The 12,500-nt window shown below is 42.8% G+C and overlaps 1 protein-coding gene across 1 annotated transcript; it reads right to left on the reverse strand.

The window, feature by feature from the left end:
* Positions 1–9,798: 9,798 nt before the first annotated feature.
* Positions 9,799–10,572, reverse strand: LOC103873156. Its single transcript, XM_009151582.3, has one exon. It carries the CDS (start codon positions 10,387–10,389, stop codon positions 10,024–10,026), a length of 366 nt encoding a protein of 121 aa, XP_009149830.1. The 5' UTR covers positions 10,390–10,572; the 3' UTR covers positions 9,799–10,023.
* Between the last annotated feature and the right edge of the window lie 1,928 nt (positions 10,573–12,500).

The following is a 12,500-nucleotide window of genomic DNA, read 5'->3' on the forward strand; positions in this document are numbered from 1 at the left end:
GACAGACTCGATTTCAAGCAGACGGAATATATTAGAAATAAGTTATACTTATTCGAAGTCCTAAGCCGTGTAAGAGGAGTTCGGGAATAGCCCCTCACCTTAGCAATAGGGAAATGTGGTATCTATGAACTCCAGCTGCTCAAATAGACTCTAAATCTGAAATCAGGCGAAATTCTAAGTCAGAACGGCTTTCGAACGGTTTAAAACGGGTTTAGTCAAGATTTACGGAAAAGTCAACACGCTGGTCAAAGGTCAACCCGGTCAACTTTGACCCAAGCCGGTTAACCCTTGACCAGATTGGAATTGATTTAAACCAACCGGTTGAACTCAACCGAAATCGATTCCAATTGGACCATCCGGTTTACCTTAACCAACAATTGATTAATTAATTAATTAATCCATCTAACCGGTTTATCCTAACCGAAATCCAATTGATTTTAACCGGCGGTTTAACCTAACCAACCCTAAATCAATTTAAACCAATCAAACCACCGGTTGACCGAGTGACCGAGTTGACTCACCGGGTCGACTCGGCCGAGTTGGCGAGTCGCCGGCGAATCACCGGCACTAGTCCCGGCGGCAACGGCGAAGGGTGGCGGCGGCTTACCGGAAAATCAGCGGCGGCGACGGCGGCGAGGCGGCGACGCGGCGGCAGCTTCACGGCGGCGGACGGACGGCGGTCGATCACGGCGGCTCCGGCGAACGGCGGTCGGAGACGGCGGCGAGTGGCCGGAATGCGCGGTGGCTCCGGCGGACGGCGACGGCGCGTGCGTTTCACGCCTGCGCAGAGGCGAAACTTCGGGAGGCTCTAGCGGCTTCGTCCGGGCTCCGATTGCGGTGTGGTTGGTGTCTACGGCTTCGTCTCGACGAGAGGAACACGATGGTGGTCTTGCATGCACGAGATGATCAATGGTTAGGAAGTTATGGGCGATTTACTAAACGGAAACGAAACTGAAACTTAAGGCATGCGGTTTCCGGCAGTTACCTAGGGTGTTGATCGGGGGTGACGAGCTGAACGTGATCACGGCACACGGTTGCTCCGGCGACGAGCTCCGGCGACCCACTCACTGCAAAATGATCACACTTCTTCTTCTTAGTTCACTCTCTCTCTAACTCTTCTTTATTTTCTGAAGTTTCTGAGAAAACAAGGTGGAGGTGATGGTTATTTAAGGCAAAATACCTTGGGCTTTTTGGAGTGAATTTGGGCCTCGCTGAATGTCAGATGGGCCTGGGTTTGGGTCATGACAACTCTCCCCCACTAATAAAGAATTCGACCCCGAATTCGAGTCACCAAACTCTCCAATGACACCCCGAAACAGCTCTGGATAATCAATCCTCATTTGGAGCTCGGACTCCCAGGTCTCCTCCTGAATCCCGTCGCTCTCCCAACGGACCTTGACCAACATGGTCATCATACCATGATCTGCTTTCACTTGGCGATCCAATATCTCTACTGGCTGGCACAACCCACGTAAACCTTTGCCAAGGTCTCTAGGTGGCTGCTGCAAAATGAGCTCTGGCTCTCTCACGACTTTCCTCAAAACCGACACATGAAACACATCATGGAAGTCTGATAGCTCTCCTGATAAATCCAATCGGTAAGCAACTGCTCCAATCCGCTCCAATATAGGATATGGTCCCATATATCTCGGTTTAAGCTTCTTTAGCTTCCGAGTCTTAGATCCTCCCTGAAATGTTCTCATTTTCAGGTATACCAGGTCGCCAACCTGAAACTCCAAGTCTTTTCGCCGCTTATCTGCATAACTCTTTTGACGGTCATGGGCTTCCTTAAGCCGCATCTTGAGCATCTCAACCTGCTCGACTGTCTCTTGAACCATGGCTGGTTCTATCTCACGTCGCTCTCCCACTTCCGTCCAACAAAGTGGTGTGCGACAAGGTCTACCATATAGAGCCTCATATGGTGCCATCCCAATACTCGAATGATAGCTGTTGTTGTAGGCAAACTCGGCTAGAGGTAGATACTTCACCCAACTACCTTCCCAATCTAAAACACAAGCTCTGAGCATATCCTCCAAAGTCTGAATAGTCCTCTCTGACTGACCATCTGTCTGCGGGTGATAAGCCGTACTCATATGAACCTTTGTCCCAAGCGCCTTCTGGAAGGCTCTCCAAAACTCAGACGTGAACTTTGTATCCCGATCCGATACAATGCTGACCGGAACTCCATGCAATCTCACAATCTCGCTGATGTAAGTCTGTGCTAGCTGATCAGCTCTGTCTGTCTTCTTAACCGCTAGAAAATGGGCTGACTTCGTAAGTCTATCCACGACTACCCATATGGCATTCTTCCCTCCTGACGTAGTCGGCAAACCCGTCACAAAATCCATAGTTACCATGTCCCATTTCCACTCCGGTAATGGTAGGTTTTGCAATAACCCGCTAGGAACCTGATGCTCGGCCTTAACCATCTGACACGTCTGACATTGCGATACTAATGAAGCAACATCTCTCTTCATACCAGGCCAATGGTAATATCGCTTCAGATCCCTGTACATCTTGGTATTTCCTGGATGAATGGAGAAACTCGAGTGGTGTGCTTGCCGTAAGATCTCCTTTCTTAACAGCTCATCATTGGGCACACAAACCCGGTTTCGGTACATGAACATCCCGCTGGAGGCTGTATGATAACCAATACTCTCCATCTCGATCTGCTTACGCAAAGCCTTATCACCATCCTGAGATTTGCGTATCCTCCATAGTAAGTCTGCCCGCTCTACAGCCTCAGCGCCAACTGACTCTCCTTCTACAGTAATTGCACATAATCTGAGACTAGCAAGTGTCCCAGTAAGCTCATGGACCTCTTTGGTTCCCGATACATCGCTTCTACGCCTACTCAAGGCATCCGCCACATGATTGGCTTTTCCCGGATGATATGCGATCTCCAAGTTGTAGTCTGCTAACAACTCCATCCATCTACGCTGCCTCAAATTCAAGTCCGCCTGCGTAAATACGTACTTCAGACTCTGGTGGTCCGTGAAAATCTTCACCTTCTCTCCATACAAGTATGACCTCCAGATCTTTAATGCGAATACAACTGCTGCCAACTCCAAATCATGCGTAGGATAATTGGCCTCGTGAGGCCTCAATTGTCGTGATGCATAGGCAATGACCTGACCCTCCTGCATCAGTACACATCCCAATCCGGTGCCTGACGCATCAGTGTAAACATCATATGGTATTCCTGGTCTCGGGAGTACCAAAACTGGCGCATGGGTCAGCTGTCGCTTCAACTCAGTGAAACTTCCCGAACATTCCTCTGTCCAATCAAACTTGGCGTCTTTTCCTGTTAGCCGTGTCATTGGCTTTGCAATGCTAGCAAAACTGTTGACATACTTTCTGTAGTATCCTGCCAAACCGAGAAAACTTCGGATCTCCGTCGCACTCTTAGGTGTCGGCCACTCTGAAATGGCGGTAATCTTCTCCTGATCTACGGCAACTCCTGCTTCTGAAACCACGTGACCCAAAAATCCAATCTTCCTCTGCCAAAAGTTACACTTACTTAGCTTGGCAAACAACTGATGTTCCCGAAGCTTACCCAACACAATCCGCAAATGCTCAGCATGCTCTTCTCTACTCCGAGAATAAACCAAGATATCATCGATGAAAACTATCACAAACTTATCCAGCTGCTCTCGAAACACATCATTCATGAGCTTCATGAACGCGGCTGGTGCGTTCGTCAACCCAAATGGCATCACCACAAACTCGTAATGTCCATAACGGGTACGGAATGCCGTCTTCCGCACATCTCCCTCAGCTATCGCAATCTGGTGGTATCCCGATGCCAAGTCAATCTTAGAGAACCATGAAGCTCCCTGCAACTGGTCCAACAACTCGTCGATACGCGGGAGCGGGTACTTATTCTTGATGGTCACTTTGTTCAAACCTCTGTAATCGATACAAAGTCTGAAGCTCCCATCTTTCTTCTTCACAAACAACACTGGTGCTCCCCACGGTGACGTACTCGGCCTGATAAACCCCTTATCAGATAGTTCCTCCAACTGCTTCTTTAACTCTGCCATCTCAGTTGGTGCGAGACGGTATGGAGCTCGTGAAACTGGTGCTGCTCCTGGCTCTACTTCTATCGTAAGTACGTCCGCTCTAGCTGGTGGTGGCCCTTTTAAAGCTTCAAAAACATCCTCGTACTCGGCGACCACTGGTATATCATGCAGCTCCTGCTGACCGTCCTCTTTAACCATCGAAATGGTTGCCAAAAATCCCTCTGCTCCACTCTCCAATAATTCTTCGGCACGCAACATGGAGACGATAGGAATTTCCCGGTGTGTCTGAATGCCCTCGCAAATGATCTTTCCTTCTTCTCTAGGGATATTAACTCTTGCCTTCGGACAATCCAAGACTACTCGATGTCGCGACAACCAATCCATCCCAAGTATAACATCGTAGGAGCTCATCTCCATCTCTGTCAAATCTCCGAGCAACTCGACTCCTCCAAGTAGAACTGGTACATCGTGATGAATGCCAACTGCTCCCAACTTCTCCGTGCCAGCAGTCTGAATCTGCTTAGCCTTCGGTTCGAAGACACCCCGAAAAGACCAAGACTGGACTAAGCGCGGACTCACAAAACTATGAGAAGCTCCCGTGTCGAATAAGGTATAAGCTGACTCTCCTCCAACCGAAACCGATCCTACACGAGATTTTTACTAACTACACATGACAACCACGAACCAAAATACTCAAACACAAACAAGTATGGAAAAGTCTCATACCTGCTATCGGCTCAGCTCCTTGAGGATCTCCAACCGCAAACACTCGTGGAGCGATGGCTAGACGCTTCGGTGGTGGTGGGAGTGCCGCATTGCCCCTCCTCGGGCAATCTCTGATGAAGTGACCTGGCTGACCACAGCCAAAACAGACCTGTGCCGCTGCTGGTGCTGCTGGTGCTGCAATCTGTCTGACTGGTGGTGTATCCAATGGCTTAACCCGACAAAACTTCGCAATGTGTCCAATCTTACCGCAAATAAGACACCTCATACACTGCCCACTGTGACTGCGATGGCAACGAGGACATATCGGTAATCCTGACGGGTCCCCTGCTCTCCTCTGAGACTCTGGAGCTTTTCCAGACTTAACATGAATTGCTTTGGCGAGTTTCTGCTCCTCCACCAAGCCTGCCTCCTGCTCGGCAGCTTTCTCCACCAAATCTCCCAATCGGTGGTAAGTGACTACGCGACACCTGTTACGAATCTCCACTCGCATCCCACTCAAAAACTTCCTGATCAAGTCTTCCTCTGAAATGCCCACTCCAGCAAATCTGCGAAGTTGGTTGAACACAACCTCATACTCCCTGATAGACATCTCTCCCTGGCTTACATGCTCGAACTCGCATTTCTTCCTATCCATAGCTTCCTTCGGAAAGTATTTCCTATCGAACTCTCGAATGAAGTCAGCGAAGGTAAGCCTCTCTGGCCCAAAATGACTCAATCGTATTCCCTCCCACCATATAAGAGCATCTCCACGAAGGTACTGCATAGTCAATCTAAGCGACAACTCTGGTGGACACTCGATAATCTCCAGCTTCCGCTGCAAGGCTAACTTCCAATCATGTGCAGCTACAGCATCCACTGTCCCGCTAAAGTGCTCCATATCCATGTTCCTCATCTGACATGTCAGCCTGTAGAACCTCTCATCATAAACAGGGTAAACATAAGGTCGTGGTGGTGGTGGCGGTAGATCCTGAACACCATGAGCAAACTGCGGAGCTGGACCCTGCTGCAGTGGAACCTGAGGAAGGGGAACCTGCTGAACGGGATCCTGATAATCATGCTGAGCGGGAATCTGCTGATCCTGCTGAACCTGAACCGGTGGAACTTGCTGAACCCGAATCTGCGGACCCTGCTGCACCTGAACCTGAGGACCCTGCTGAACGGCAGCCATCTGACGAGCAACCTCTTGAGCAGCTACTCGGGCAGCCTCTTGAGCGGCCTGCCTGGCTGTCTCATGGGCAATCTGCTGAAGTGCCTCCTGAGCTGCCTGTCTAGCGGCATCCTGAACCATCTGTCTCAATGCATCCTGATCAACTGGTGGAGCCGCGGGTGGCGGAACTGCGGGCTGCTCATGCTCATCTACATCTTCTCTAACAGCTCTGGTGGTCTGGGCACGGGTGGTTCTTCTCCTTGGCGGCATCTGAAAGGAAAGCGAAATGTTAACTTACGCTCAACTTTTGATACCAACATTTAAGGAGAAGTGATATCGAACGGAAAGGTGCTATTTATTTTCGTTTACAAAATTCCCAAATCACCGAAAATATTTGAAATCATCTAAAACCGTCTAAAACCGAACAAAACCAGGTCTCCAAAAATCGCCATCCCGGGTCGGAGCCGGGACGGAACCCCGCTCTGATACCAAAAATTGTCACACCCGGTTTTCTCAATATAATATAATTGCGAAAAATAACAAAATAATAAATACTAAAATAATAATAATCTTCATATCATAATATAAAAGTCAATACGATACTATAAGGCCTAAAAGCCCAACATCGATAACATCCGAAATATAAAATACGACATAAACCGAAAGTTTGAAATAAGAAATAACATAACGATAAAAGTCCAAAGGCCTAAAGGCCCGATAAAGATAAAAGCGAAAAAAGCGATAGAAGCCCAAAAGCCCAATAGCACAGGTCCGATAATCACTCCTGCTCGTCGGTCTCACCTGAAAGGGGGAAGAGTGAGGGGTGAGCGATAGGTGAATCGCCCAATGAGGTATGGGGGATGCTACCCCGAAGTCCATGGACCCGGACATAACACTCCGAATAAATATAGTTTAATTCTAATACATGTCAAACACGGCACCTAAAGTACCCAAGCAACAAACAATGATCCTAGCGAGGCGCGCTCTCGCCGCCCACTAACAGGCCAAAAACATAACACAACTCGAGATAGTGCTCGGACACCGCCCGTGGACGATTTATCGACACTTCCAGGCTACAGCTCAACCGGTCGACTATAGTTGGCCATAACCTCATACAATCCGGCATACAGAAGTCCGTCTCTGTATCCGTCTCCACACTAAAACAATCCTAGCTAAGAATTTACATTAAGTGAAGCAATCAATGTTGAATCCTCTAACAACTTAGTTCCGGTTTAAGCAGAGAACCTAATAACTAAACAAGCAATGACAGACTCGATTTCAAGCAGACGGAATATATTAGAAATAAGTTATACTTATTCGAAGTCCTAAGCCGTGTAAGAGGAGTTCGGGAATAGCCCCTCACCTTAGCAATAGGGAAATGTGGTATCTATGAACTCCAGCTGCTCAAATAGACTCTAAATCTGAAATCAGGGCGAAATTCTAAGTCAGAACGGCTTTCGAACGGTTTAAAACGGGTTTAGTCAAGATTTACGGAAAAGTCAACATGCTGGTCAAAGGTCAACCCGGTCAACTTCGACCCAAGCCGGTTAACCCTTGACCAGATTGGAATTGATTTAAACCAACCGGTTGAACTCAACCGAAATCGATTCCAATTGGACCATCCGGTTTACCTTAACCAACAATTGATTAATTAATTAATTAATCCATCTAACCGGTTTATCCTAACCGAAATCCAATTGATTTTAACCGGCGGTTTAACCTAACCAACCCTAAATCAATTTAAACCAATCAAACCACCGGTTGACCGAGTGACCGAGTTGACTCACCGGGTCGACTCGGCCGAGTTGGCGAGTCGCCGGCGAATCACCGGCACTAGTCCCGGCGGCAACGGCGAAGGGTGGCGGCGGCTTACCGGAAAATCAGCGGCGGCGACGGCGGCGAGGCGGCGACGCGGCGGCAGCTTCACGGCGGCGGACGGCGGTCGATCACGGCGACTCCGGCGAACGGCGGTCGGAGACGGCGGCGAGTGGCCGGAATGCGCGGTGGCTCCGGCGGACGGCGACGGCGCGTGCGTTTCACGCCTGCGCAGAGGCGAAACTTCGGGAGGCTCTAGCGGCTTCGTCCGGGCTCCGATTGCGGTGTGGTTGGTGTCTACGGCTTCGTCTCGACGAGAGGAACACGATGGTGGTCTTGCATGCACGAGATGATCAATGGTTAGGAAGTTATGGGCGATTTACTAAACGGAAACGAAACTGAAACTTAAAGCATGCGGTTTCCGGCAGTTACCTAGGGTGTTGATCGGGGGTGACGAGCTGAACGTGATCACGGCACACGGTTGCTCCGGCGACGAGCTCCGGCGACCCACTCACTGCAAAATGATCACACTTCTTCTTCTTAGTTCACTCTCTCTCTAACTCTTCTTTATTTTCTGAAGTTTCTGAGAAAACAAGGTGGAGGTGATGGTTATTTAAGGCAAAATACCTTGGGCTTTTTGGAGTGAATTTGGGCCTCGCTGAATGTCAGATGGACCTGGGTTTGGGTCATGACAGTATCTTGGACCTGTCTATTTGTATGACTAACATTTCCCCTCAAACTTATGCTGGGAGAAGCTTTCACATCATGTTTGCTTTGAAGATGAACAAATGAAGATATGTGCTATTTGGAGAATAGTGTCATTGACAAAATCAAGAAGTTTCTGATTTTATAATAGAGACTCAAACTGAGTTTTCCAAAAAAAAAAAATTAGTTATTATCATTGAGCTTCAAGGTAACAGAGCTCGAAGACATGAACATTTCTCAAAAACCGGTAATGATTTAACAGATATATAACACTACACCTACTAAAACTAGAATGGCTCCGATAACATATGAGAATTTATGGGAAAAAAAAAAAGAGTTTTTAGGAGATAATGATAAACTTCATTCCTAATATTAAAGAACCGACTATAGACTTGACTTATAGAGCTCTAAGAAAAATCTAGACACTCTTGACTATACAATTGGAAAGTACATTACACAATGCTTAGGGATAAGAGAGGATTAATAAACTCGTCCACATTTCCTGTACGAACCTATACTTTATTGGATGCTTTGCAAACAGACAAAGAGTTATATATTCCAAAAAAAGGACAGAGTTTGAAGAAGTGTTGTTAAAACAATTGTGTTATGGGTATAGGTTGGGCTTCGCACACAGAATTTGTATCATAGGCCTGTCTATTTGTATGTCTAACAAAAGTGCGTTTCAGATTTCAAAGAATCGAATTGTGATTACTATCATATGTGGATGCAATCTTGATCGTTGAGACGCTTCTTCTGTTGGGATGCTGAATTCTTGATCTTGTTAATTGAGTTCTGTGTTTTGAAATGGATCGTTGTTGACTATATTTTATGTTATGGGTCATTTTAATAAGTTGAAAGTCGATTAAAAATATTGTGTATTTCGGTTTTTAATTTGATAACGTAAAACCAAAACTGTATTGACATTCACAAACCGCTCTTTTCACAAGTAAACCCCCTAATCATATCTAAACGAAGAAATAGAATTTAAGAAAGCAGAAGAAGCATCATTCTCAAAAAAAAAAACAGGGTTTAAGGATAATGGTTGGCACTGGGTGGATTAAACCCGAAAAATATTAAGCCACTCAATAAAGCTGGAACAAGTAATCTCAGTAGTATAAGCAATCGACTCTATATGGATGGCAGTTAAACCTTAGATGGTCAATGGCAAATCAACCTCGTTGAAGAATATAAAATTTACTGTGTTCCTAGTTAAAGAAACTTGATGAATGTTACTAAACACCATAACAAGTTCTGCCAGCAAATAGAGTTACTTGAAAACATTCAGACTTGACTTGAGCCAGCAAATTTTATAGGGCACTCATGCAATCAACACACTTATGCTTCCAAGATCAACATACTAACGAATCAAAGCAAAGCAAAGAAAAGTCACTAGGAAACAGAACCTCAAGGAGCCTAAAAAAATCTCAGCCTCTTACTCAGAGAAGAAACCAACACTGGGGAGGGACATTCCAAGAAAGAAAAGACACAACAAACTCACTTGGCTAGTCCCATCATCTTAATAAAAACAAACTGTTTCTTGAGAAGTTTGAACACCACAAAAATTCAATTTTATTGAAGCTAGAAATAACATTGCAATAGATTCAATTCTTAAGATTTGCGACCTTGTTTCTTCCTGAGTTTGCGGAACTTGTGCTTGTTCATCTTCTTCTTCCTCTTCTTCTTCACACTATCCGCGTGAATCACCACCTCCTTCTCTTTCTCCTCCACCACCGAACCATGAACCACGCTCGGGTTAAGCCCGTATCCGATTGGGAAGCTAGGGTAAAACCGCAGAGCTTCATCGGGTTTGATTCCGGACCCGGAGAAGGTAATCACAGGATTAGTGAGAGGAAATGGATCAGAGAGAGACTCGATGATGCAAGGCTTCTGATGTGGTATGAGATTGGGGGTAAGCCTCGGGATTGCTCTTAAACAGGACTGGTTCCTGATGAATCTTTGCATGAGATTCGCCATTGGAGATTAGAAACCCCAGAAATGATGAGGGAGGCGGCCGTTCCTACTTGCTGTCGGATCAGTGCCTTCCTCCTCTCTCAAAAACCTATTCTCTAAAATTAAATGTACTTTTTATTTAAAAAAATCATAAAATAATAGAGGCAAATCTTCAAAAAAAAAAAAAGCTAAAATAGCTGCCGTAAAGTGTTTACAAGGGTTGGCATGATCTGATTAGTTTACAAGGGCTGCCATAAATATCTTGATTTTTTGAGGTATTCATGATCTGATTAGTTTCATACAAATAATTAATTATCTGATAGATTTGATCTGTAACAATCTGGATATTTGGTGTCTTGGATATCCAATTTTTTTTGTTATTAATTGAATATTATATTCAATCTATAAAAATAAATAAATAAATTTAAAAAATAAATAAAAATCTAAAAATAGTATAAAGTAATAATCTTATATATTAAAACAGAAATCACAACTTTTGATTCAAAACAAAATATGTTACAAGAATACAAAATTTGAATTTTTATAATAATAATATCATAGATCACATAAACACATGTATAATAGAGTTAGATAATACATAATACTAAACTATATTAATTTATTGATAAATTTTGTTTTATAAACTAAAATAATTTAGTATATAAAATAAAATCTGCACGGTTGTGTGGATCGAGATCTAGTATCTTATTACAAAAAGATATTTAATTTTTAAATTCTATTGATTATTATAATAATTTAGTAAATACATATACCGTAAAACTTATATAAAATATAATATTTATACAACTTATATATAATTCTTTATGATACTCGGAATGTAGTTGATTACCGTCCTATTGCGCCTTGCAATACCCACTACAAAATAATTTTCAAAATCCTGATCTATCGACTGAGACCACGCCTACTGTTCCTTGTTTCTAAAACTCAATCAGTTTTTTTAGCAAGGCATGCGATAGACGATGACGTCCTTATTACTCATAAAATTCTTCACGTTCTTCGTACTTCAAAAGCAAAGAAGTATTGCTCAATAGCAGTAATGACATATATGAGAAAAGTTTATATATTTCAAAAACTCTAATCTGTTATTTTGATGACATTGTTTATTTGATCATCAAACATACTATCTTTGAAAAACAAATATATTTTTAATTAGTAACCATCTTAAGTAAAATGTATAGGAAAAAAGCAGTAGTAAAAATTTCAAGAAACAAACATTCAAAAGCAAGAAATAATTTATGATTTGTATTCTTAAAACGTTTCTTTTACTTATTATCATAATAAGATAGAAACAAACTTGAAAAAAAAAACAATTATATATTCATGTCAAATTTTAATGGTAAAACAATCATATTATCTTTAATAATAAATAACAAAATAAAAATAATGAAGGAATCAAGCTTCCTAATCATTTAAAAAAAATAAAAATAATGAACGAATAAAATAACTAAAAATTCAAAATAACTAATATTAAATTAAAATACAGAAAAAAAAATTCATAAGATTTAGAAAATTTTAAAAATTATATCATATCATTGTTGACAATAACAATTTCAAATATATCACCAATGAAGATGATATAACATATTATGTATCATCTAACGAAAGCTATTTATAAATTCTTACCAATCATTTTTAAAATTTGGTAACATGCTTTATAACAACTAATCAAACATGTATCAACTTATATTTTGTGACATCTACCCAATTTATATCATTTAGACAACAGTTTGATAACATATAAGCAAACATGTATCAGCTCACAATACCTAATGTATATCAACTAACCAAATATTTCACTACAAGAAAACAGTTTGTTTCCTATTATCGATTTCAGTCAGAATAAGCTATTTTTGACTAACACAGTCGTCGGTTCTATCTCTTCGAGAAAAAAATTAGTCATAATTTTTTCTGGATTTCTAACGAATTTCCGACAGACATATTTTTGACGAAACTCCAACGGTGTAATTTCCGACGACATCATTTAAAATAAATATTTTAATTCTCTATATAAATAAAATTAAAATTAAAACTAGAAAAAGTTTTTTCTAATATAATTATTTTTAAAAATCGTTTATAATAAAAAAAATTATAAGATTTTAAAAACCAAAAAACTT

The sequence above is a fragment of the Brassica rapa genome, chromosome A06 (assembly GCF_000309985.2).
Source record: "Brassica rapa cultivar Chiifu-401-42 chromosome A06, CAAS_Brap_v3.01, whole genome shotgun sequence".
Taxonomy (NCBI): Eukaryota; Viridiplantae; Streptophyta; class Magnoliopsida; order Brassicales; family Brassicaceae; genus Brassica; species Brassica rapa.

Excerpts from the sequence above, each read along its gene's own strand:
- LOC103873156 (XM_009151582.3), bottom strand. The coding sequence starts at position 10,389 with ATGGCGAATCTCATGCAAAGATTCATCAGGAACCAGTCCTGTTTAAGA.